This window comes from Paramacrobiotus metropolitanus, unplaced genomic scaffold (genome assembly GCF_019649055.1).
Source record: "Paramacrobiotus metropolitanus isolate TYO unplaced genomic scaffold, Prichtersi_v1.0 Parri_scaffold0000045, whole genome shotgun sequence".
NCBI lineage: Eukaryota > Metazoa > Tardigrada > Eutardigrada > Parachela > Macrobiotidae > Paramacrobiotus > Paramacrobiotus metropolitanus.
In genome coordinates, this window is record NW_026570265.1 from 28643 (window position 1) to 54381 (window position 25739).

General features: G+C 41.3%; 3 protein-coding genes across 12 annotated transcripts in view; 1 reads left to right on the forward strand and 2 right to left on the reverse strand.

Moving 5' to 3' along the window:
- Positions 1 to 6913, reverse strand: part of LOC129591182 (voltage-dependent T-type calcium channel subunit alpha-1G-like) — a 20545-nt gene extending 13632 nt beyond the window's left edge. For both annotated transcript variants that reach the window (XM_055486736.1, XM_055486735.1), the window contains exon 1: positions 5798 to 6913. In XM_055486736.1, coding sequence (XP_055342711.1) covers positions 5798 to 6192 — 395 coding nt within the window. In that variant the 5' untranslated portion in view covers positions 6193 to 6913. The remainder of the gene's footprint in view (positions 1 to 5797) is intronic.
- On the forward strand, positions 4418 to 12598 carry LOC129591186 (uncharacterized). 7 transcript variants are annotated; one of them, XM_055486744.1, is made up of 4 exons: positions 4434 to 4721; positions 10610 to 10722; positions 10781 to 11612; positions 12174 to 12598. In XM_055486744.1, the coding sequence occupies exons 3-4, from the start codon at positions 11183 to 11185 to the stop codon at positions 12278 to 12280; spliced, it is 537 nt and encodes a 178-aa protein (XP_055342719.1). In that variant the 5' UTR covers positions 4434 to 4721; positions 10610 to 10722; positions 10781 to 11182; the 3' UTR covers positions 12281 to 12598. The 7 variants fall into 7 exon arrangements, with proteins under 7 accessions (XP_055342724.1, XP_055342719.1, XP_055342722.1 ...); XM_055486747.1 differs by having other exon boundaries at positions 10610 to 10719; XM_055486748.1 differs by having other exon boundaries at positions 10610 to 10719; positions 10784 to 11612.
- Positions 12563 to 25739, reverse strand: part of LOC129591183 (plexin-A2-like) — a 21803-nt gene continuing 8626 nt past the window's right edge. For all 3 annotated transcript variants that reach the window (XM_055486737.1, XM_055486738.1, XM_055486739.1), the window contains exons 5-15: positions 24237 to 24362; positions 24048 to 24148; positions 20756 to 20897; positions 19018 to 19824; positions 17071 to 18785; positions 16758 to 16989; positions 16204 to 16350; positions 15369 to 15724; positions 14199 to 14643; positions 13430 to 13657; positions 12563 to 13149 (exon numbers count right to left, since the gene is read on the reverse strand). In XM_055486737.1, coding sequence (XP_055342712.1) covers positions 12967 to 13149; positions 13430 to 13657; positions 14199 to 14643; positions 15369 to 15724; positions 16204 to 16350; positions 16758 to 16989; positions 17071 to 18785; positions 19018 to 19824; positions 20756 to 20897; positions 24048 to 24148; positions 24237 to 24362 — 4482 coding nt within the window. In that variant the 3' untranslated portion in view covers positions 12563 to 12966. The remainder of the gene's footprint in view (positions 13150 to 13429; positions 13658 to 14198; positions 14644 to 15368; positions 15725 to 16203; positions 16351 to 16757; positions 16990 to 17070; positions 18786 to 19017; positions 19825 to 20755; positions 20898 to 24047; positions 24149 to 24236; positions 24363 to 25739) is intronic.

Below are 25739 nucleotides of genomic sequence, written 5' to 3' on the forward strand. Positions count from 1 at the left end.
ATAGTTTTATAATTCGAGCGTAAAAGCATTGAAATGAATATCGCAAAAGGAAATTTAAATAAGACAGACACATGCCCCACCCCTTTATCGGCAACGATACAGTAATAATTGGCTAATTTTTAAGAGAGGGTTATCTCATTAAGTAATACGGGTTACAGTTATCAGTTCTGCAGCAGGTCTTAAAATCTTTCATAAATTCTAATTTTGCACTAGAAGGGACACACAAAGTAGCTATCTGTAGTTGTTGATTGATAAATCTCAAGCCAATAGCAGCTTCATTTGTAGCTTTTCGGCTAGACTGCTTAATGACCCTTAGGTCGACATCAGAATTATGACCGGAAGTAGAAACTAGTGAGATGCAGTAGATCCATGAGTACGCATGCATATTGTGGGAACCAAGCACGCCGATCATGCCGGAAGACTGATAAACAACCTCAGCGGCTGGTGTGCACCGCGCTCTAACCAAACCCGAATTACTGCTTTAATAAACTTGAAGTCTGACTATGCATTTCGATTTCTCTGCGATGGGATTTACTGGAGCTGGCGCTGTAGTCCCAACATGCTGCCGGAAGGTGAATTCCGGTATCTGTCAGTGAGTAATCAAATGAAATGCTCAGGAGGCTTAAACTGCACAAATTAGTATCAATCTTGACTTATCGGTTCGACTGGGTTTCATTGTAAGAATTATACACGAATAAAGCGAGAATCTTTTCATCTTTAAACAGACTAACGGTAAAAGCTTGCGAAAGCGAAGCATCATTTTATATTTGCGTTTCTGCCGGGTAAATCATATAAAAGCGATAACAGTAAGTTAATGATGGCCTGTTTATATATTCTGTTGTACAGTTTTTATCGTTAATGATATATTTAATGATAAATACGACTATACGAGTACTTACTTACACACTACGTGGACCAATCTCGTTTCACTCGATTGTATAGCGGCAGGTTCATAAAAAAACAATAATAAAAATAATTTAAGAGTATCGTGCAAATGCAGTGTTAATATAGTTATCAATACAATAGGAGAAGTAAGGCCTTGTCCCGAATTCGAAGCGAATCTTTATCTATGAATATATATTTACTATGTTGTACTGTAACTATGCGCCCTACTGAGCCCCATTAAATCTAACTGCAGCCTCAAGGAGGTTTATAATTTTGACTTCTAACAGCACGATTTCTAACAGAATTCTGTAATATTGACTGAAAGTAGTCAAGTTTTTGCTATACATACAGAATTCCAAATAAAATGAGAATTATATGTTCATTGTTGAATTAATTTCAAATAAAGCTCTTTATCCAGGATGAAACGGTCGGTCTGTTTAGTGGCAGTGATAACACCAATGCCGGCAATGGCTTTATGAAAATAGGAGGTTTATTTTGATGGCTTTGAAACTGAAACTTTTGTTATCGAAAATAATATAATGTAACATGAATATAATATAACATGATTAGGAGCATAGCCCAAATAGAAAACCGGCGTTTTCGACTCCAACCAAGTTCTACTTTGCCGTTTTTCAAAACGTCATGAAGTTGAGCTTGACTTTAGCACTACTTGGTCTGAAGCCAACATCGGATTAATTGAATAAAATAAATCAAGGCAAATGTATGTTTGATAATTGTAATCATAATTTAAATAGTTAGTTCGCGCTGTTTTTTTACGAATAAGTCGATGTAGTTGTTTGGAATAATGTTTTCAAAGGAATTCTCTAAACGCAACTTGGAATTTGAAATTACAAAGAGTATAAAAGTCACTAACGCTAATATACTAGTGAGGTAAGTGAAAGCAGGTGAGTGCGGCACACTGTAAATATGTAAGTGCACGCAGTAGCGTAACGTTGTATATTCCTTCCAGATGAGCCATCAAAGGAGGGCACGATACTTTATTATTATTATTATTATTACGGCACAAGAGCAGACAACCCCAAGGGGACTTCAAGTCTGGTCTTATATGTAGGGCTGTGAAATCAAGCTGTACATGCTATTTTTTTCTGTACAAAACAGCAAATATAGATTTTGGTTGGAGTCAGCGTTGGTATCATGTGTGAACGCACCGGGTATACAGGATGACTTATATTCCATTTCATTTGGAGTATGAGCGGATCTACAACTTGGTTGGACTGCGCCCAGCTAATGCGACATAGCCTAAGGTAGCTTTAGCATAAGCTGGTTATGACTCGGGACATGTAAAATTAGCGATCGATATTGTCACGAGAAAAGTCTCCAGACAAACTTCGGATGCCGTCTAAGTTTTTTTTATGGGTAGTACATGAACAGTATAGTACTCGTACATAAACAGGAACATAAATTGTGTAGTATAGTACACAATTTTTGGGTAAAAATAATTAGCTACACTTTTGTTACCTAATCTTTTCCTGTACTAAAATTGTCCTTTTTGAGAACATATTTGATTTTCCGTTCTAACTAATCTTGTTGATAGAAGTTCAGAGCTCGAAAAACGTAGGAGCAATCTTTTTTAAGCCTATTGTCTGCACTTTAAGACGTAATTTAAAATATTTTTCAGGTGAAAGACTATAAAGCCGATCACCTGGTAAACCACCATAACAAAGATAAGCTCTTTCTTCTAGTCCAGGCTCTGAGTTCCAGACCCAGAATAAATTATCATTATAATTTAATCTGGGTCTGGGAAAACACGCTCATAACCCTGTGTGCACTTAAGCGGTACGACATTGTTAGTATCTAATAAAGCAGCACTATCTGTAAAACCGATTTTCATGATGATTTCAGACTCACTGGTATCTAAATTTTCCAAATCACCAATTTCACAGTTAGTATAAAACACATTATTACAAATCAAAATAATTAGCGCTTCATAAACCTATTTACCTCATCAATACTTACTTCATTATCTTCCTACTACAATTACCCTCAGTTTGATTTTACGTTTTTTTCTATATTCATGCATGTATTCGCGCATATTTCTTCCGATTAGAATCACCTTCTATTATTTTATTAAGGATAATAATACTTAAAATTTAACGCGGATCTCTGTTCAAGAAAACTTCCTAACCCATAATGAAGCTAAAAAAACGTACCAAAGTCAAACAAAACACGGCAGCCTGAATCAGCACTGTTCCAAAATCTAAACCGACCACCACGAAATAATCAACAGGAGAAAAATCTTCTTCACTGCATACTTCTTTAAATCCATAATAGCTCACACGCAACTTCTGCTTATTCCGGAATTCCTTGTATACCCACCAAACTAAAAAGATCCAGTCAACAAACCGAATCACCGTAACATTTTCTCGAACAACTTTCTAATGTACATCGCAACCTACTTCCCCTATAAAAACCACCTGTTACTAAAGATCCATAACCATCAGATCAGAACATCATAGTCTGCTCCATTAAGCAATAACTTTCTCGAACCTTCATGAATTTTCCACAATAATCCATCACCATCCCCCACCACAACTCATAACACACAACACACTCCGCTTCCTGTTACACTTCATTAAACTATGAAGTATGAACAACCAATAAGTCGAATACACTTATGTCAGACTACAGTAAAACCCCCACAACCTTCCCTCTATTGCAACATTCACCCCTTCATTATCAGTTTCTTTCAAAACATATCATCTTTTAATATAATCACCTTTAATATAATTTACTATATTATTAAATTCTCTATTCAGCACTTTACATTCCTACCCCTTATAATCTCCACATACAATATGCTCCTGCAATGTACTCCTACATTATGTAGAAGCATATTGCAATGTCCTCGTACATATGTAGGAGCACATTGCAATATGCTTCTACATAATGCAGGAGTACTTGCAATGTGCTCCTACATATGTAGGAGCACATATATGTAGGAGCACATTGCTTCTACAAAATGTTTCTACATAATGTAGGAGTACATTGCAATGTGCTCCTACATATGTAGGAGCATATTGCAGGAGCATATTGGATTACGTTTGTTTGGATACTACAGTTCCGTTTTTCTCCTCCAAGAACCAATAAACCGATGCAATGTGCTCCTACTGTCCTACATAATGTACGAGCACATTCCAGTGTGCTCCTACATAATGAAAGAGCACATAATGTAAACTAAAAAAGATGCCGAGTTCACAACGCCATCTACAAGTTTCACGCATCGTTACTCGACTCATGTCACATGACTGTTAGGCCCTACCGCTTCCTTCAACCGGCCGGACCCTTCCGTACTCTACGGGCGCCAAAATTTACTTTTGTTTACACATGGATATCGAAGACCAAAAACCGAAACTACAGTTTCATATATGCTACGACTGATTCTAGTCGTATACCGCATATAAGAACCTGTCACGGTTCAATGAACCTGCCGCAAAATTATTTATGGATGCACTACCAATAATTGGACTGCCACGTACTCACCATTTCCATTCTACTGTAAACTGCTGCTTCTAAAGTTCTAACGTTCAGCTTTGCCAAATAATAATTAAGCTAGTAACTGTAAGCTCGGGAGAATTCTGAGGGTGCACAGGTGTCTTTGTCAACATTGTTTATGCGAGCATCTGTAGGTACTTAGTGTTGATCGCTATAAAATCCGATATCTTGAATCGATCGTGGAGAAAACTTGGAAATCAGCATCTCTTGCACACGGAAACATATTATTGTTTGCGTACCGGTTACATGCTTGCTGTTGCCGCACTTGCACAAAACAAGCCAACAAGGGTCAAGCGGCCATTATGCTGATTCTGGATGCCCATGTAGGTCACATAATGTACGTTTTACTTTCGAAGCGTTTGATTTCATAGTTTTAAGCAAGAGAATTTCGAGATTGCTTATGGACTCCAAGGTCATAAAGTGTGTGTATTGCTGAATACACGGTATACCGCAATTAACAAATTTCCTGAAAGAACTGTAATATACGTTTGTGACAAACGAAGTTTTTCGTCGGCAACAAGTGCCATTACGATAATTCACGAGCTAGAATTACCATCATTCTCAGCTGAGCACTCGGAATATTCGGAATGCTACGTGAATACAGTAGTTAAACACCGCGCACCCTTTGACTGGTAATTTTCTGTAAAAGTTTCGCAAGACCCTTTTCAAAACGCACATTTAAGGGTTTCAGGAAAACAATGTACATCACTTCCACATGCCAAACCGAAAAGTCCCTCCACAAAAGAAAACGAGGTTAAATAAATAAATATTCGGGCACTTTGCTGCCAGTACCATTTAGAAGCATTGCGCTGTGTATTTGATCGTCAATCGCGCTAAGCGATATGTGAACATGACAAGCAAAGTGCTAAGAATAATAAAATTTCTCCTTCTAACGTTTACCAAGCTCATTACGCGCTAAAAGACGTGAAAATAGCCGGGAGAGTTTCGAAAAACAAACATACACACAGAGTCCAAATTATATCTGTGTGTATGAGAGCACACTCCCGGATGGGGCTGACGACAGTCTGTGGGCGGGATGGAGAGAGTATTAGCGTATGATTAAGGCGAAATTCGAAATCAAAACGATAATAACCTCCCGAGTCCAGTGTCCCCAATTATTAAGCACGTCATTTTTTCGGATTATTGGTCACTATACAATAAGTAAGCGCTTACTGCCAGTGCACAACACATCCCGTACCCGGAAATTAGCTACTGAATATTCCTATCGACCACCTGATTAGTGGGTAGTGTTTTCGCGTCATATATGCGCGCACTATACAATGTTGCCTTACCGTTGTATATCCATATTTGTACGGTAGATTTTACGCGGTAACGTTAATTAATCCTATAGTTTCCTTAATTAATAAATAACCGCCCGTCATAGTGAGAAAAAGGATATCTCGATAGCATCATCTGTAGACAGATTGTCCGCAGCTTGGAAGTTTGCCGTAGACAGAGGAAGGAAACGGGTATAAATCCCGGAAACGGTAATGGTTCCGCTGGAATGTAATCATAATAAGGCAGTGGCTCCTTAATTGACATCCGCTCATTAATCTGCTCCTCATTGTTGTCAATCGCGGCAGCATTATCCGGTATGATTATGCGCGATGTGGTGGGCTGATCAGGAACAGGATGGTTATTGGTGGATGCAGACGAAGTTGACCTGTCGGGTGCAGATGTACTCGGACGCGGCTGGGCCTGATTAGCGACGGCTCTGTCGTCCGCAGTGCCATAAGCTGGATGATAATCCATGTCGCTGTCTTCCTCATTGTTTTCCCTACCATTCAGCGACATCCTTAACTCTTTTGCAAAGGTTTTCTGCACAACCAACAAAAACGATCCTTATAATAAAGTTGTAATGGTCCACATTGGATATCGTTGGCGCGATCAGAATAACAGTAAATCAATCAATATTAGCGGCAGATTGGTTATTTTTCCTGGCTGCATTTTTTTGCGCCAGATTCATAAGGTCAGATAAGCCGCACCAACGCAGAAAGTTGCCGCATTATAAATAGTATATTTTGTGATCCATTCAACGCAGCATTAATGTAGCTAAAGATTTCGGATAAGAATATGCCGATGTGTAACAACGTTGCATTTTCGCAATTAATTGTACACCGGCAAAATTATATTCTGTTGCTCGCATACGTCCACATTTCGCGGCTGCAAAAGATTTTTCCGTCAAATAAAGATCGTGCGGCAGCGGCGGAGGGAAAAACGATAACTGCTGAACTATTGATGGCGCGCCATTCCTGAATAGGGAATGTGAATGGCTTTCAAAACGTAACGCAATACCTTGGTGTATGTGTGTGTATATGGGCAGTGTGCCTGCGCATAGATCGCTGTTGCCTTGTAATATATCGTGCGTAAAAGGAAGGGAAAGGGGAGCACAGGAAGGAAACCGACGGGAGCTACTCAACACGGTTGTGGTGTTAGTGCGCAGCGGCGCGACACACGATCGAAGTGTACGACAATATGTAATATGTGTGTGTTGTGTGTTGTGAGCCTGCGCGCCAGTGCCACACAGGCAGGGATGCAGGCCGGGACCGCCGGGTGATGGGCTCCGTCAGCTATTACAGCCAATACGCAGTGCGTTGAGGAAAAAAGCGCTCTGATCAGTGCGCAGCTTCCCAGTCGCGCCGCGACTACCGCTGCAGTTAGGATTGATGAAAGGATCATGAACTATCTTCATAAGAAATTGGCGCCATCACATGTATACACAGACGCGGCTTCCTCTTAACACTGCCCGTACAAGTCAAAAATTGATTTTTGCCGATTTCGCTCTCGTATCCCGGCTGCAACAGTCCAGAATAACTGGGTTACTTTAATCGCGTATACGGAAAAATTCAGCATCTCTAAGAATTAAAATTACGTCATTTATGGAAACAGTTCTGCGTGCAAACTCAGTGTGTCCCTTTTTTTCGAAGCCCCATAGTGTAGACCGAAGATATGAATAACGAGAGCGCTACACTGTACGCAAATCTCTAATGGAATAGAGGCGTAAAAACCGCATTAACGAAGAGGCTTAGTAGAATAAAAATAAAATCGGAAGCGGTGTTGTTAAGCCAGCGAGTGTCTGTACAGGTGTTCGTTCATGTTGCTCCATGTAAGTGTGGGAAATCCATACAACATCCTAGAAGCACCGGAAGTGGAAATGCTCGATAAGTACCACTAGACTGTGCTGTTACAACAGGGTGTAGCCAGATTCGGATCAATCAATTTTCGCAGTGAACCCACTCTGTGCAACACACCAGCTTTACACCTTTCTTCCTGTATGCTGACAAAATTAGTAGATTGTACAAATTTGCTGCCGGTTAGTTCCCATTAATATGTTATCTGACAGCAGACAAAATTATAATCGACATGTTATATTTTTTTGGACTTTAGTTCATGTTTAAAGTGCAGATGCACAATGTGTGTATTGTAGTTTTATCCAGCACATTTAAAAAGTAACATGTTTACATGAATTCTCAATTTTATTTGATAATTTCACAGTGTAGCAACAATAAATCGCACTGTAATGTCATAAAGTTGTTTGACTCTTTAAGATTCCGATCATGTACATGTGCATGCGGCTAGCTTGCCGCTGCATCATGGAATGGTGACCTTAGCCGACTGTGGGGGGCGCTTGGGATAATTTGTTTTAAGTTAAGCATAGTATTCCCACCGGATCGCACTCGACCGGGTCGAGGACGAGTAATATTCGATCATACCATACAAGTAAATTCCCATTTGGAGACAATTCCTTCCAGTGGAACATTGCCCATAAAGCCATAAATCTCATTTATAGCGCTTAATGGTTGTATCATAGTGTGTGCATACATGTACATTGTCAACGTATAAAACATGTGTGTGCTTTTGCTTATCGGTATCGCAACGTGTGATGCAAGAACAAACAAACCCCCAATACTATCCTCTTTAATTTTCGCAAAACACAGAACACACTTGTAAAATCGTCATAATGACTGCAAAAAGCGACAACGTCGTGCAAACCCAGTTTTTCTTAAATCCTTTGATACATACAGTACGGAATAAACCATGCATATGGTGTATTTCTTGCTCGTGAATAACTTCCTCGCTGCGATTTCTGTTACTAAATTCTAACTTGATTACTTGATTGTTCAGTTACTGCTTTGACTACACTATATCCAAATATAAATATGAACTTTTATTAATTACGAGTCTCGCATGTTTAGAGAACGTGCCGGTTTTTTGCGCGCGTGGATATGATATAGAAGTACTGTACTATATATGATATGGATATGATATGATGTACGGGATATGATATATAAATATGTTGAAGTGTTGCAGAACGATTAAACCCACTAATTACCTATAACACACAATGAATCAGGCGATATAAAAGAACTTTATTGGTGCTTCTTTGGCATTTGATCGCATTCTAAATTTTAACAATAAAATAAATACTGAAAAATACTAATCCCGGTAACAGCCAAGAATAAGGAATTGTTTCTAATTAGAAAAAAAATTAGCTAGGACAGTAACTGCACAGCTACGAAATCAAAGGAACAGGCACTACAGAATACAGTACCTACAATATATACAGTACCTGCCGCGAGGAGGTGCTTGCACTGTTACATTACTCTAACTAGCATTCAAGACGCGAAAAAATCACTACGGTACATGTTATAGGTTTAACAGCAGCATCTGCCAACATTAATTAAGCAGATCAGCAAGAAATGCACCCACAATACAGCACATAAATAGCTACAATTAAAGGGTAAAATTTGAAATTGAAGGCGGGCAGTATAAAATTTGATAAAAGAATACAAATTTCGCTCGTTAGCGTGATTCAGCATTATCTGCATAATCAGCAAGCAAAATTTTTTAGAATCTATTCTTCAGTGATACGGTATATTTTAGGTCATGTTAAGGATTTTTTGATTTTGGTATATCAGGTTTGCGTTTTTGAATATCATAGTATAAGACCAAAATCGAAAAAGATGTCCTTACAAGTACTTACTCGTATTTACGAGTACTTAGACAGTTATACTTACTCGTTTTTTTTTCCTTTTCGTTGGACTAGGTTGCATATGGTTCGACTACTTAAAAAGTCAAGCATTTTCGAACTGGTAGACAATTTTACTATACTTTTAAACTTCCGGTAAACGATTATCCTGTACGTAAGATAATATTAATTTTATTAGTAGTAACATGATACAGTAATAGAGTGTGTAATCTAACAGAATATGGATACATGGATGAAGTCACCTTTACCACGGTATATTTACATTTATATCTACAGTATATAAGACATACAATGCCTTTTGGCCCTTTTCCTTGCCTACACAGAATCTGAGGAGTAACAAACAAGATTTGCAGAGACTGTTACAGTGTAGGCATTACTTTGTACCTACCTATAGAAGCATGTACAAATAAAACTATCCGTATCTTTTAAGTGAAATCATTAAATTCTATGCCACATGCTTTCTTAAAAATTTTTAAACCGAAGGGGACGGAATAAATTGATCAGTACAACAGGAGGATTGAAATGCCACTGTTGAATATTTAAAAAATGAAAGGAATTGATATACTCAACGACGTAAATTCTTTCGTTTTAGATTTCGCATGTTTTAATTTCCACATTGCTAATTACGACGGCGGCGATCCGATTTTGCGGCAGCGATCTGATTTGGCCCTCCCGCTCTAACGTACCTCGCGCCGGAACATATATATGTAGTTTAAAGGAGGTTCGCGTATTCAGATTTCCGAAACTTGTGACTAAAATCTGTAATAATAATACCCCTCAGTGATGATGTTGTGGGAACCGGAAGTGACCACCGACCAATACCATAATGGTCCTGGGTCCACGAGTGACGTTGCTCTTTTACTGTAAAGTACACATCTGAACTGAAGCCTCATTCTCGCAGTTTTGTTAGCAACATTACGACAACGGCTTGGATGGTTATTTATAGTTGTGAAACTAAAAATACATAGATCATGCTTCTCGAGCATGCGAGCATTTCTTTCTTACAGCTAAAAGTACAGTAATCAAGCAGTGAAACAAATAAATATTTAAAAAACGGGCCGGCTAAATGTGTCTTAGGTGGCAGTCATAAACGGCTGTTAGCAACTTAGGGTAGTCCTTCTTATCGTACAAAAAAAGGTGAATTTTTACGAAGAAATTTTTGCCAACAGAATCACCATAGAGTAAACAGAGCATACTGTATTTACTATGCTATTGTGACAGGTTTTCTTTGGTGCCCCACAATCCAGAATCCAGAGAACGGAACGGCGAACAAAAAAGGGGAATCGAAATATGGAGCGGCTGCGGCTAAAACAACTGGCACCCCTTGGAAGGTGGTGAGCGTTCAATTTAAGAAGAGCAAACTGCAAAGTTAACCTTCATTGATTCCCCCAGTAGGAAATTCGTATGTCCCCACTTCAGTCCCATTTGCGATTTGCAATAAAAAATTTCCTGGAAGCCATCAACAGTCCAACGCAGCACCTCCAACAAGTTTAGATTTTTGAGTTTCCTTCCTTCAGTTAGTAAGTAGTAAACTAAGCATTTAAGGTGTTACTTGTGGCAACAGATTTTTACTCTTATCGTTCATTATACCGAGAGGACTGTGCAACTCACCAGATTATTACTTATTGATTGACAACGTGATGGCCTTGTACTTCCTGTTGAACTGAGTGTTGTGCTCCTGTGCTACGTACCAACAAGTTGTCATACACACTGCGGCTGCTGATGTGCCAGCATTCTAAAGCCCTCGGCATTAACCCGTGAATTCTTCTTGCCTTGCTGTAAAACACAGCCTCAATGGAGCACTCCCTGCCAGCCCACACCACAGAAACCACGTCCTATCCTCCCAACATCCACTTCGCTTCCACACTAACCACCACCACCCTGACCGACAGCACCCACTTGCCTGACGACCAGATGGTCGCCACCCATGCCCAGGCCCTGGAGGAGCACGAAGAGAATCCCAGCGCCGAGGGAACACTCGAGCGCCTGGTGAAGACGGACGATGTGCCCAGTGAAGACCCCAATGTGGATGATGGACAGCAGCCCCTGGGTATCGTCGAGAGCTGTTTCCCCTATCTGGCGCGCCGCAATCACCATCATCACCACCACCATCCACAGCAGCAGCCGAGCAAAGGGACCCTGGCGCAGTTTGCAGCGTGTGGCGGGATGAAGTGCCACGCGTACGACGATGAGAAGGAGCATCCGCGGACAGCCAAGAGCCGAGGTTCGTTTCTCAGTACGTGTTGCACTGGTCATCATAGGAGTAGAAGAGAGGCACGAAGCAGGCAATAAGGATGCTGCACTGGTCGTGGTTATAGTAAGTTTTTGTGTATTTTTACAGTTTGTGGTTACTATTTCTGTGAAGGTGCAACCAGCCAGGACTAGGACTGGTTATCAGGTTATTTTTTTGTTGCGCTTTCTTGGTTATTGAGGTGGTGTCAACTTGAATATGCTAAATTTTTATACGCTGCTAAAGATCAGTAACGCAGTTGTGTTAAATGCTTCAATGATGTTTTTTTAATAACTCGTCAGAATTCAGAATTCGACAGTATTTTAATATTTAGCCGTAGTTGCTATACCAATCATTTACAGTAATATTTGGCTATAGTTGTGGCGTAGACAGATTGGATAAGCCAGTTTTCCGTATCTGTTTGCATGCACTTCTCTGAAATGATCGGATCGATTCAGATTGCTAAACGCAGAAGCCGAGGGAATCGTGCATGGATAATTTCTTGTATGTACTGTATCTGTAATGTACTGATTCTGATTGACGTTTCTTTGACAGAGGAAGTCGGAAGCGTTACCACCGCTCTGCTCCATGAAACACCAAATCATGTGCATTTGGTATCTGCGAAACCGGCCGAAAGCGTCCCAGTAACCAGCACAGAGTGACCTGACGGGAACAAACGCTGCAGACGATTCAAAAGTTTTGGGGTACACTTTTCATTCCGTGTTTTATCTTTTATGGCGGTCAAGTGTCAGAAGTTCTTCCAGAGCGGTTGCTAATGATTTATGGCTTCGGTTGTATAAAATATGTTGTTCGCAGTTTTTTCTCGACTTTTTGATTCTGAATTCATAACTTGACAATAATTTCGATGGCTTCATGTCTGTTTTCTTGTACAAACCAGAAACTATTATGGCTTTAAATAGATCAGTTTGGTCACCGGAAGGAAGTCCGATAGATTCTTTTAATAAAAGAATAAAACAACAAAAATACGTGCGCAGCTGTCAAAAAACACAAAACAACGTGCAAAACCCATCCCCATCCGTGATGTGATAAAAAATTAAAATACAAAAAAGCCGAATTTGGTCAAAAACGTTTCCGTAAGACTTTACATACACGAATACATAAAAAACACTTTCTGCGCATAAAGATAAAACACTTCGATGTGACGTTGCAATCCACAGAGTAATTAAAAACTTGAGGTTCTAAAATTCTATACACAAAACACACACATGAACATGAACGCGCGAAAGACGTAGAACAGGATAGGATTGTCCATCCAAGCAGGTAGTACTCATTCGTACCCACGAATGCTTGTTGGGCCGGGCTGGGCTAGTCGGTTTGGTCCAGAGCTTCACTTGCGGTTCAAACCATCGGCATTCATTAGCTGCAGGATCTGCAACAGACGGGTCGGGATTTTGGCGCGCTCCGAGAATTCATCGGAACTCAACGCCGCCATCAAGGGATCAATGTGCTTTTTGGCGTACGTAAAGAGCTCAAGTAAAGCCGGACGGGTATGGAATTCATGGCGGTGCAACTGCAAAATTAAGTTCTCCAGTTTATTCTCCTTTCATTTTTTTTACCGATTTCATATGCGCGACTACACCTAAAAATCAAGTACGATCCCTTTTATGCAACATAGGTACTAAATTTCTGGAGCAACAACTGCAATAACTTTTTGGAATGCAGTATGTTTGATTTTGCAGTAACTAATACATCAATTACCATACAAGTAAGAAATTTAATTACAAGACATGTACGGTGATGTACATATCTGTTAGTTTCCATAACTATACAGGGTAAATAAAGCGCGTTACCTTTGACTCTTCAGCAAGAAGCTGATTAAACTCCTGCTCAGTGATTTCCGGTACTTGATACTTGATATCATCGTAATAGTTGCGCACTAATTCCTGATAATTGGCGATATCTTTGGCAAACAAAAGTTTACTGGAAGGTGAGTCTTTACTGAGTTTGAGATCCGAGGTCGAGCAGCTTTCCATTAGAGCCTGAGCAATCACAGACAAGCAGGAATCCACGCTGTTGGACTGCAAAAGCCAGAAAACAAATGAGCAAAGTTGTTATCCTATCAGTTGTTCCTGCATCTGAAATTTATTAAAATTTAAAATGTGACCTATGACTACCATAATATGTATTGACTGCAGGGGTACTTCTTGAAAGCCGGCGGCTTATCACATGCTTGCGTAATTCAATTACAAATTTTTCTCGACATCTCTTCAACATCTCGACATAAGCGCAACTATGGTTTTGATCAATCAGCATGAAAAATAGCTAAAGCAACCAATTCACCTTAGGTCAGGCATTTCAGTTCATTAGAGCCGCATAATAAGCAAATAATCATAGGCTATTGTATCGTTGTATCATTCTCTGTTAACATCCGTGACCTGCAATTTGTGCTTCTGCGCATGATATAACCAATGAGTCGTTAAAAGAAAGAAAAATCTGCCCACATCCGCCGCCAAAAAAAACCCCATCAAACGTGATTGGTAGGCGTTGACAAATGTTTTCACAAGCTGCCGATGTGGTAATGAGTGATGAGACAAGTCATTACGCCAGCGTCAACATTACCTTGTGAATGTCGAAGATGAAATTGGGATTCTTCAGTAGATTCACCCAAAATCGCAACGGCACACTGTTACTCTTCCACGTATGCACCACTTCCGGATCGCTGATCTCATGGTGCAGCGCCTGGTCATCCAGGAAGTCGAACAGGTGTTTAATGGCCGCCGGGAATGCATAGCCGCGTGTATTGGTACTGAGTATACATTCGAACATCTCGTCGATGAATTTCTTCAGGGTGGTCTTGGTGGTCAAGAGGCGTGTGAGATAAATCTCCGTCATCATTTTGCTGCCGCGCTTCGTGGTCCCGTCCCGACTCGGAGGATCGGGAGTGTCGTGTGGCCGCACCAGATGCCACACTTTGACTCCGTGTTCGGCGTCGGTGTGTACGAAAGGCGACACGCCACGACTGAGGGCCGGACTAGATTTATGGGACTGTAACGACTTATCCGACCTGCAATGCACACAAAAATATGATCAAAACACTTCGATGACCACAAAGCGAGCCGCAAAGTTATGGGTCAAGCCACTCCGATAAAACAGATATATATTTTCATGCGCAGTTATGTAAATAGGTAAGTAACCACATCCACTTCACCACGAAACATTTTTTTAAAAAAATTTGGTCTAAACCGTTTCCGGCTCAAATCCCAACCCCATATCAATTTAAAAACTTACTAACTTTATAAATTTCTTTTCAATTAATAATTTCATTACGGTAATTTTATGTTTTAAAAAGACTATCTTTTAGAAAAATTATTTTTGAAAAGGAATTTCTTAGAGGTAACTTTACGTTTATTATCGACAAAAATTTTCAGGCTCAAAGCAGGGAAAGCTTCTTGACTCCTTGTGGATTCGGCAGTGCTCGTAAACTGATTACGTGGAGAAGAGGCATAATCAGCTACCATCATTCCTGCCCACTTGTCATGCACATCTCCGTCAGAGAAAAAACCCCCTCCTCTCATCACGAAGTAGCCGCAATGAGAGCACACCAACACAATTACTCCTTATATACATCAAATTTGCATAATTTGACAAATCCCCCCCACTAGAGAGCGCGTCTCAAGACCCTCCATCAATTCGACCACTCTGACAACACATGGCGTTAGTCTTCAAGCGGTAATCGGCTTGCCAGCAATAAGTCACTCAATTCTTCGTGTGTATAAAACCTTGACATACTTATCGGACATGATTGTCAAATTATAGAAATTTGTGTGCTTTGGCACCAGCACAAAGGCAGCTCCATCATTAACATGGTAATGCTGCAGGGTGTTCAGTCGCTTCCACATGGTGCCGGCACTGCCCGTTTCCGTCTGCGAGGTAGTGTCTTCATCCTGCAGTGGACAGCGGCCCGCCTGCCCCGTTCGCCACTCCAGATCCAGTGCTTCCGGTCGGGGACGCCGAGAAAAGGGCGTGTTGCGGTAAATCACGTCCAGGGCCTTTTCCTTCACCTGGGTGATGGAATCACAGTCCAGTACTTTTACTTGATAATCCTGACTGCTGTGCTCCGAATCCACACACGAAACATAAATATGCTGCAAATAAAATCAACAGAAATGTCATCTGGTAAACCAATAAACCAACCAAGTCATAACAACCAACCCATTACTGATTTATGTACTCGATGACTGCATTCAATATTCTTACACACCCAATCTTCGCAGAAACATAACTCACTGCTTTTTTCTTAATTATTCATTGCTGAATTTCCTGCCACCCGAAAATCTATTGAATAAAAGATTTATTATGGAACAGAGATGAGCCCAGCGCCGCAAGCAAAAGGTTCTTCTTTTTCAATGGAATTTTTTATCCAAGAGAGTAGAGACATAAGCTGCACTTCTATCTAATTACGTTCTCGTATGGATGATATAACAAAAGCCTGATTATGCGCACTCACAAGCGCTATCACAACTCGCGAGCTCAGCGGACCGCTAATTTGTTAAGATCAGTGTGAACTTTGTGCAATCGAAGTGAGTCTAACAAGTGGAGGTGGCTGAACTCTTGGGTCACTTACCATTTTTTTGTGGTCAATTTTCTGACGGATTAGCTTTTCTTCGCTTAGCGAGTACTTGGCCTCACTTGTAATGCTGTCGACTGGGCCCTTTTCAATTTGCATTTGCACGGCACGATACAATAAATATAGCGGCCGTCCGGCAACATCCTGCAACGAAGGAAAAATCAGTGAAAAAACACGTTGGCAGACGTTCGAAATATAGAGTGATATTCAACAAGTCAAACATACGTTGACCGCCATGTCAAACTGTTGCCGTTAAACCATCAAGTCATTCAACTCAAGTGTTTTTGTTGCGCGTCTGCACTTTTCCTTAAGCCAGCCGCGCCAACAAAAACTGATTAAGCTCAACAAAAAACATCGGTTAAATAATCAAAAATGCACACTTATAAACGGCTAATGTTTATCTTTCAAACGTGTTCATCACACATCTGCATACTGCAGACACATTTACAACTAACAAGCACGTTAAAAAGCGAAAGTGCTCCCGCAAATTGATTTGCATACCAATGAAATTAGACCTGCCAATCATACAGTAAATAGTACTAAATACATACCCGCAGGAAACCGTATAATAAAAAGGTCAGCCATGCTGAGAGCATTTTTTCCGCCACCGACTCGTTGCGCCGCATTAACAGCTTGAGATTCGGATTGCTCTTGCCATCGACACATTTTTCAATTAAGTCACTCAACAGGGTCTTCAAGATGTCCGTACAATAAACCATGTTACTCTGCAGAACGGCCATTAACAGCGACGCCACATTGACACGGTCGCGCATTCCAAAATATCTGCAAGAAAACAAAATCAGAAAAGTGAACCAGTGCTTCTAAGAACCACTTCAGACAGGCACACAACACCAATAACTGTACCGATTAGACTCCAGTGTGCGGATGAACGTCAGCAGAAACGTCTTATTGTGCAGCAACTCCCCGAACAGTTTCAGTCCACTATCGATATTCTGTTTCCGTGCCGGATCCACCACCATCTCACCGGTCATCAGGGGATGGGTATCCGAATTCGGAAATAACACCTTGGCCACGTACCAGCGATAGTCGCGGAACGGAATGCCCCCGGTGGACAAGTCTCCGGTCCAATCAGTAATATCGGTCTGCAGCTCGGCGAAGGCCTCTTTGCACTCACTGGCCACCTGCAACTCCAGCGCATCAATCTGATCCTGCATTGTCTTCAAAACCCGCGAGCTCTCATTGGTCTTCTTCCGGTACAGGATAATAAAAATAATGACAATCAATATCAGGACCCCGCATCCCACAGAAATTCCAATGATTACTTCCGTTGTAAATAGGGACGCACCCGCCAGCGGCTCGTATGACAGTGTCCCAATTGTGAAGTTCTGTCGATCGGTAATGATGACACGCACTTCCGGCAGCGCTCCGATACGCGCTTGTCCATCTAAGCCGCGCGCCGCCGGCTCGGTATCGGGCGGTCGACAAGTCAGCTGGCGCTGCGTTAAGGAGGTCACATTGCACAGCTCCATGCCAATCTCCACACGGTAATCCTCCAGCCGATACGACTGATCCAGATTCTCTCCATCGATAAACAAATACTCGCTCTTATGGTATTTAATCCCGTTGGGGTCGGAGAAGTTGGCCACCACCGGACTGGGATACAACTTAAACTTGGGAAACTGCTGGCCCAGTTTGGAGATGTTCCGCACCGACTGAACGCCGTCCAAATAGAAACTGTAATCCAGCTCCAGAGGCCGTTCCACGGAGCGCTGCCGTCGAGACCGGGAACCGAGATCGGGTATGGCTGGACTGCGGCATTCCATCCGAATGTCCGATGATGCCGTGCACATGCCTTCGTAATCCCTGCCATTATAATGGACAACAATCCGCGGTTGGGCAATCACATTGAGATTACTTCCTTCCACAAAGATATAGCTTCCCCCGGAAGCAGTGCCTCTTGGACCCAAATTAAGTTGTCCGGATCCAAAGGAGTTGACTCGTGTTACTTCCGGGTCAGTCACATACTCGAACAACTGCTCCTCCAACTGCCGTCGACCCCGATCCAGCATCACTTCAATTAAACCTCCACTAATCGATGCGGCACCCGATGTGACACATGTCAGTGTCGTTGCATTCCGCCGCTGCACATCGCAAACGTTTTTCCCCACCGTCACAACCACGCGGCTGCCGGCATTCAGATAACGCCCCTGAATTGTTAACTGTGTACCACCGGACTTGGGCCCCAGTTTGGGGGAAAAGCTGGCCAACTTCGGATCGACGTAACTGAACTTGGAATCGGATAGAGCCGTAAACTGTCGGGCAATAGCCACTTCCACATCCCCGCTTAAAATCTGGTCGCCTTGAAGCTGCTCCACAGCATCCGTCTGGCAGACGATCTTGGATGTACGTTCATAACGGTCAGGAATGGGGCTGCAACGTCGGCCAGCTACTTGCACACCGCTGGCAATGTCACCGAACGTCTTCCCGAGATTAATGCCTTCAATAGTGACCAACGTGCCGCCTTCCCATGGGCCCAGTGACGGATAAAATTGTTGGATTTCCGGATTAGGACAAGTGGAGTTCTTGTTTAACCACACTCCGGGGCACTGATTTGTTACCTACAAAAATAAAACGGTCAAATTACTAGTTAGGTCGTAATTTACATTCATATGAAATCGAATTTTCCATGAATACTAAAAAAATTTGTGATCATCTCACATCACGGGTTAAAATTAGTACATCGAACGGTTAAATGTCATACGTCCATTTCTTATGTAGCTTTTACAAAGAAAACAGCAAAAGAACGATTACGTAAATCAGTGTTTTCTGAACCGCCGATGGTCCTTTTACCTGGCAGCTCTTCTCGCACCAGCCGCATTCGAACTCGCTCGGCAAATCCAGACAGAACCCACAGTTTGATGACATAATCGCGCACTTGTACATGAGGACATGTAGATTTTTCGGATTATCCAGGGGTTTTCTGTCTGCCCATGTAATATCTAACTGCGCGGTGGCATTCGGCGCCGTCGCCATGTAAGCGAACTGCAACGGCGAACACGACACCGTATCGCCCACATAATTGGCTTCCGTTCGTTCCACTCGACCGTCAATATTGAACACACAGGTGAATCGTGTCTGGAACGGTTGTATATTCTCGACTTTAACCATGATTTTCCTCAGCATATCAGACGGCACCAGCATGTACTGATCCTTGACGAACCCTTCAGCCGGGCCAATGCGTGGACAGAAATCCGGTCCCGAGCGTGAACTGTACCCGCTGCGATTCTGCCCGTTGACCAGGTAATCACTGCGACAGTTCTCGCCGGCATTATGAGTGCAGCGATGATTCTGAACACACCAGTCACAGGGATAAGGGCTGGAAACGCAGCTCGTGCAGTCGTCCAAGGAAGCGCAGTCATAAAAGGTCACATTGTCGGCGCCGAACTCGGTCCCAGCACCTTGCAACCGGATGGCAACACGGACCGACACGGCGTTCTCACCGTCCGGGATTTCCGGTAGCAAATCCACCCGCGGTGTTAGGCAGGAAACACCATCTTGGCTTCGAGTGGCGTTTGTTTCCAAACTGCGACCTTGTGCCGAAAATACGCATACAAGCGGTCCATCAGCAGATGGGAGATTTTCTATCGCAAGGGCCAACTAGAACAATATCATTTGAAATTAGAGAAAATAAAAATATTAATCAGCATGTACAGTAAATATCTTATATCTTGCAATTTCTTGAAGTATATTTATATACAGTATTATAATTACTTTATTATGATGTGCACATGTGTTCCTACTGTGATTCGATGTCAAGCAAAAAAATAATGTTCTTTGACGAAATTATTCTCGTTACTCCGGGAAACATTTCGGTAAGTACTGTATACAGAAAGTAGTTAATGTAAATATTTTATCCATTCATAAATATTACCTGAAAATTTAAAGTATGCCTTATATTATGGAGTACGTAGTTTAAGCTTATCTCACAGTTGAAATGCCATTGCATGACTACTGCAGGACACGCTTAAGAAAAAATGCTTTATTGCTGCCAAGTCAGCTATAAATCTTGATACAAAAAATGCTAATTTGTTCGACTGCCGACATTGTTAAAGGTTCACTTAGAATGCAGGCACTTAATTATATTTCCTGTTCGCTGGTATGTAAAAGCGTTAACAAGATTCGAAATAAAATGTCTAACTGTCGCATGTGTTTATTGAAGAAACGTGTGACGACAAAAAACATAATATTCCGCAAAGCCTAATCCATCGACGCCGACGCGAAAACTTTCTCAGTGAATATTTTCTATTATGACAGCGTATTTTGTGTAATGTCCTTGTCGGTATGGGCGGCTACGCTTGGATGAAGACCAAACAACAGCAGCCAAAATATTCAAACAATGAGATTACGGCCTCTAACCATGAAGACCGCGATTATGAACACGTTTGAGTGGTAACATCCGCATATTTAGCCAGTGTATTGATTAAATGCTTTTTCAAATGTAACCTGTTACCGTTCAATAAAAACGCAAACACATTCATAACCACCTTGTAATCACATCCATTTAATGCGCGCATTTTCTTATACGTACCGTGCGTGATGTTGTGCGCTGTATCTGGCTTGGCGTAACGGAGACGATCCGGGTGCACTTTTGGCTCTTGAACGGTAACCAGTACAGATAGGTGTTATCATTCTTCGCTGCATTAGCACTACACTGGCTCCGCAAACTGCACCTATAAAGACAGATAACACATACTGAAAGGTACCCAATTAACTACAACGTGCCGTAACTACCAAGCGGTTTTCTGTCTTCAATCACATCAAAACGATAAAAAAACGCTATAATTATCTGTGTAGGCGTGGTGCTGCTTTTTGACGGCTGATCGCTGCCGGCTGCAAATGCCTGATCTGACATGGTCAGTGCTATAAATCTGTTAACTGTTTTTTATCAAGAAATTGCATTTCACAATAATTTTGATTCGTGTTTGATGGTCCAGACCACACAGAAGTTAAAAACTACTGTTGATATTCATAGTGGTTTAAATGAATATGATGACGCAGGATACCACCATTCAGCGTACTCAATAACGCTGCATATGCATTTCTTTGCGTCTGCATTAAAGCTTTTTCACAAACGAACATTTCAGTTTCTCCCAAGAAAAATTCTTTCTTTCGATAGCGCTGAGACAGAAACCACTTCTACTACCAAAAGATTCCAACGCTAATTGATCAGCTTAACGTTATTTGCACGAAGCTTAGCGCGACAAAAGGATATTCAAGGCCAACCATTCATAACAAAGATGTATTTATTCGTCAGTACTGCCACGGCATATAATCCATGCACATATCTTGCAACGTGCATCTGCAGCAGTGCCGATACATTATTTTCAAGAAAAGGTTAAAAAATTGCATGCAAAATAAAACCTAAATTCCGGAAAATACAGATATACAGAAAGTCATTAATTGTTGTCTAAACAGCAATAAGAAGCATAAATTTATTTCTAATAAACCTTATAGACTTATAAACCTATATCCACTTAAAACCGTCAACGTAACAGCGCTGCCCATAGACAAGCTGCTTGTCTTCGAGCTTTCGTTTGCACAGCGCCGATGCCGATCTGCAAACTGTAATCATACCGGCACTAATATAAAGAGACTGCCCTGAACAGCTTCCATGAGAAAATGTCCATTTACGCAAACTGCAAACCGGTCCAGTGCTCTGACTGTCAATTGGTTATGCTCACTATCCACCACGACAACTTAATTAAACACGATTTACTTTGCTCCTGCAACAGGACGCCATTATCAGTCGTATTTTCCTCTAGAACACCCGACGAAAACAATGACCACTCAACCGTTACAAGTCACCGCCACTGGCTAAGAAAAATTTGCCAAAATCAGTGTTATTAAGAGCATGCATCCAGTCATTACTGCTCAAGGTTAAATATTCGAGCAAAAACGTCTATAATCAACTTTAACAGCGATGATCAGCGTGTCACAACGCCGCATTCGGTCGCCTTGCTGTGGTTTGAAACTTAAGAAAACAAATATAAAAACAGCAGATTGATACTTGTAATCTAAGCAAATTTCATAAACTACACATCTGTATCGCGTGCGTATATTTTAAAAATATACAAAATCGATGCATAATAAACCAAATAATTATTTAATTTTGCGTATTAAACCGTGAAACAATGCATAAATTCTGCGTTTATGCACTATTTAACAGGTCAATAAAAGAAACCTTCCTTAGGCTAACCATTTTCCGCAAAATTCAATATCTGTGGTGTAATCAAAAAGCTTCTGCTTATTTTACCACAACCTTGTTCAATGTAGCAAGAAAATATTTTATTTTACTAAGCCGCACATTCTACATAGTGATACGATTTAGACTGCTCTCACTTTCCGTAAGATACGCTAATCACGCGGAATAATAATCCTATTTTGAGCATTTCGCTCACAGGAATTCCACCCCTTTCGCCAGTGGAATTTAATTATCTGACCAATGAGCCTAATCACATGTTCTAACTTCATCCGTTTTCTGCCGCAGATTTTGGGGATAGCGCACAAATCATGAGTGATCTTTACAGCCTCTTCCGGCTGCCGTTCGACCCTGTATTTCCCGGAGTAACGCCCTTTTGTGGCGCATGATAGCTCCCCTTTGCCAGTCGTATTATCTAGATGGAAGTCTGCTCCTTTTCCCATGCGTCACCGCAGCACACGAACAACAAATCAACACTAATTAGACAACCATGAACGAGATGTGCATTCTGCACTCTGAGTGAAAATTCCCCGCAAATTCTCCAAAAGCTCCCAATGTTTCAGATTGATGGCACTTTAATGAGATGCGACCTTGTCCGCAGCGGAATCGGACGGATCGATCTTTCTTACTATGACCACAAATTAATTCCACTAACGATCTCCGATGGGACGGACAATTTTCTTCTAGCCGAATTGTTAACTTTTGCGACAGAACGATTTTCCGTGTCCACTACCACCGCACAGTCTCGTGCTAGTTGCTGCACCAAGTAATCGAAAAATTCTTGTGCATCCTTATCGCGATGTCCAGCAATGTGGCACAGCGCGGTCATTTATGAGCATATTGGCGCGACGGCAATGTTTAACACATGTAACCTGATTCTGCTACAGTCAGGGCCTTCCCATGGTGTTTGATCAACACGCTCTGAGAGAGATACAAGTGCCCAGCGCTGGCTAGCCTTTATACACCCGCAATGGCCAAATGGCTGTCTGATTAATTATTAAAACCACAACACACCGGACAATACCAAAATAAAACACTCCTAGACGCAAAATCGATTCCTCAAGTCAAATCTATGTGTCCACTTCTGTCATTAATTATGGATGTGCTCTAAATTGCATTTTAGCTTACTAATGAATTTGCAACCATGTTCAAACGCTCTGTGCTCAGTGTTGACTTGAATAAAAAATTTATTAAATATTACCACGAAACTTACTACTTAGGAAAATTGGATTAATTCAGTCAATCAGACCACATAAAAAAGAACGCAAGTGCAGTTTTCACCATATGAAGAAAAACGAAAACTTTTTTTCCTAAAAGAAATTGCGGGCGTTAAACCTCTCAAGAGAATTTAGATCTGAGAACAGAAATGTTAACCTACATTGATTATCCTCAAAGCAAATCATAAACTTTTACGACCATTATATAAAAACATCTATTATTCTCAATCATCGTAAAACGGGTTCCGATCTATATTCTGTTGGACTGGTTCCTTTGCGGACGAGTGTTGATAAAATTTTAATGACCCCGCCAAAGAAGCCCACATTTTTTTCTTTCATTCAGGAAACCGCTTGCCTTTTAAGGACTGAATACGCAACAATTGCTCTCTCGAATAAAAACTTACTTGTTCTCCAGTGAGCACCAACCACAATACGGGTCATAGTGCCCCAAACAATCTCCACAGCTGGTGTAAACAGAGCAGTCTTGTACGCGAATTTTGCTGATCTAAACATGCCACAGAAAATCGTAACGTGAGAAGTAAAATAACTCGTTCAGAATGTCAACCATAAAAAAAACAAACCGAAAGACCGACCTGTGAGGCTGTCGCGGCGTAGATGAATTCTTTCGTCGGTGAGATGTGCATATCCGGCAAAATAGGAGCCGATGACAGAGGAATTTCTTCATATTCGCGGGCGGTTTGCTTGGAGTCAATAAGAACCTGCAAACAGTCATATCATACAGTGTTTGCAAAGATAAACCCAACGGGCATATCCGCTCAATCTCAGTGTCCGCAAATGCGACTTGTAAACAATTAATAATCATATTTTTATTCGTCTTTTGACAAATTATCTGTGCAATCTAATTTGGTTTTTATTAGCGGCACAATCCAGTGAACACAAATCGCTTGACACGTGTGACGAGCCGTGCTATAATCGCCATACAGTATTACAGCGATTATTAAAGCCCCTTTGTTTACAGTCCACCTCCCGGCAGAAATTGAAGGGAAATCCTGTTTGAAGCGTCTGTGTGCCAACATATGTTGACTTAATTCTTCAGAGCTGCGAATCAAGATGGACTCGCCACACATCAAAGATTTTCATGAAACTTGCTGCATGCAACTCATATGTATGCCCACAAAGTCCGGCAATTCAATCTTGAGAGGTCAGCAAGTGCGGCTACCGGACTTTCATCAACATCATTACTTCCACTTTGTTGCTTTTGAATTAGTCCAGCTAGCTGGCCGTAGTCCAATATAAATACACATTATCGATTCTATTCCGTACAACGGCATCTAAGCGGAAACACAATTGCGTTCTTGGTATACATGGCACTTTTTGAAAAGTCCTGGATAAACTGATACCTAATAAATGGCTTTACTGTTAGCACTGGAGTGCTTAAAAATATAACGAAAATGATTGCATAAAACATCAAAACGATGTATTGTACAATAAGTTAATAACTATAATTAAAACGATTCAAAATGCGTATTACAAAACCTCTGTTTACTGCGGAACAATAAAATCATAGAGATCAGAATTACATCCCTATCGAGTTACGAGAATGCCATTCGTAATGGCCGCTGGCCAAGCACCAAGGATAACAGAAATTTACCATTTTAGTTCAAATTTTCCGAATTTTAGCACTAATCCTGGCTAATAATTTTATTTTTGCACATTCAGATTTACAACATGTAAAAGCTAGCTGATGCTGACAACGATACCATGTAAGTACATTATACACCACGGACTGAATGCTTGCACTGACCCACTGCCTATTTTCCTTTCTACAGTAGGTCATAACCACGCTACTTCCGGTTTGCCGCTTGTCATAACTGCAGCCCGCCATTATCCATTATTTATTGAGAAATATTCTCCTACCCAGATAAACTTTCATCCCTTTTGTACCGCATACAGCATGCATCATAAATTCGATTAATGCTGTCTGGCCGGAAGGTAATTTGCCTCACATGTGACTGCATTAGTTGCTCATATAATTACACAATCTTTACCACTTCGTGTGTGCTCCTTATGTCAAATGAATGAACACACAAGCTCGTCGTTTGAGTTGTATGTTTGTTTGGCAAATAAATTTTCCT

Excerpts from the sequence above, each read along its gene's own strand:
- LOC129591186 (XM_055486742.1), top strand. The coding sequence starts at position 11,183 with ATGGAGCACTCCCTGCCAGCCCACACCACAGAAACCACGTCCTATCCT. Across the intron at positions 11,613-12,173 it reads GCGGACAGCCAAGAGCCGAG|AGGAAGTCGGAAGCGTTACC; the intron begins GTTCGTTTCTCA and ends TTTCTTTGACAG.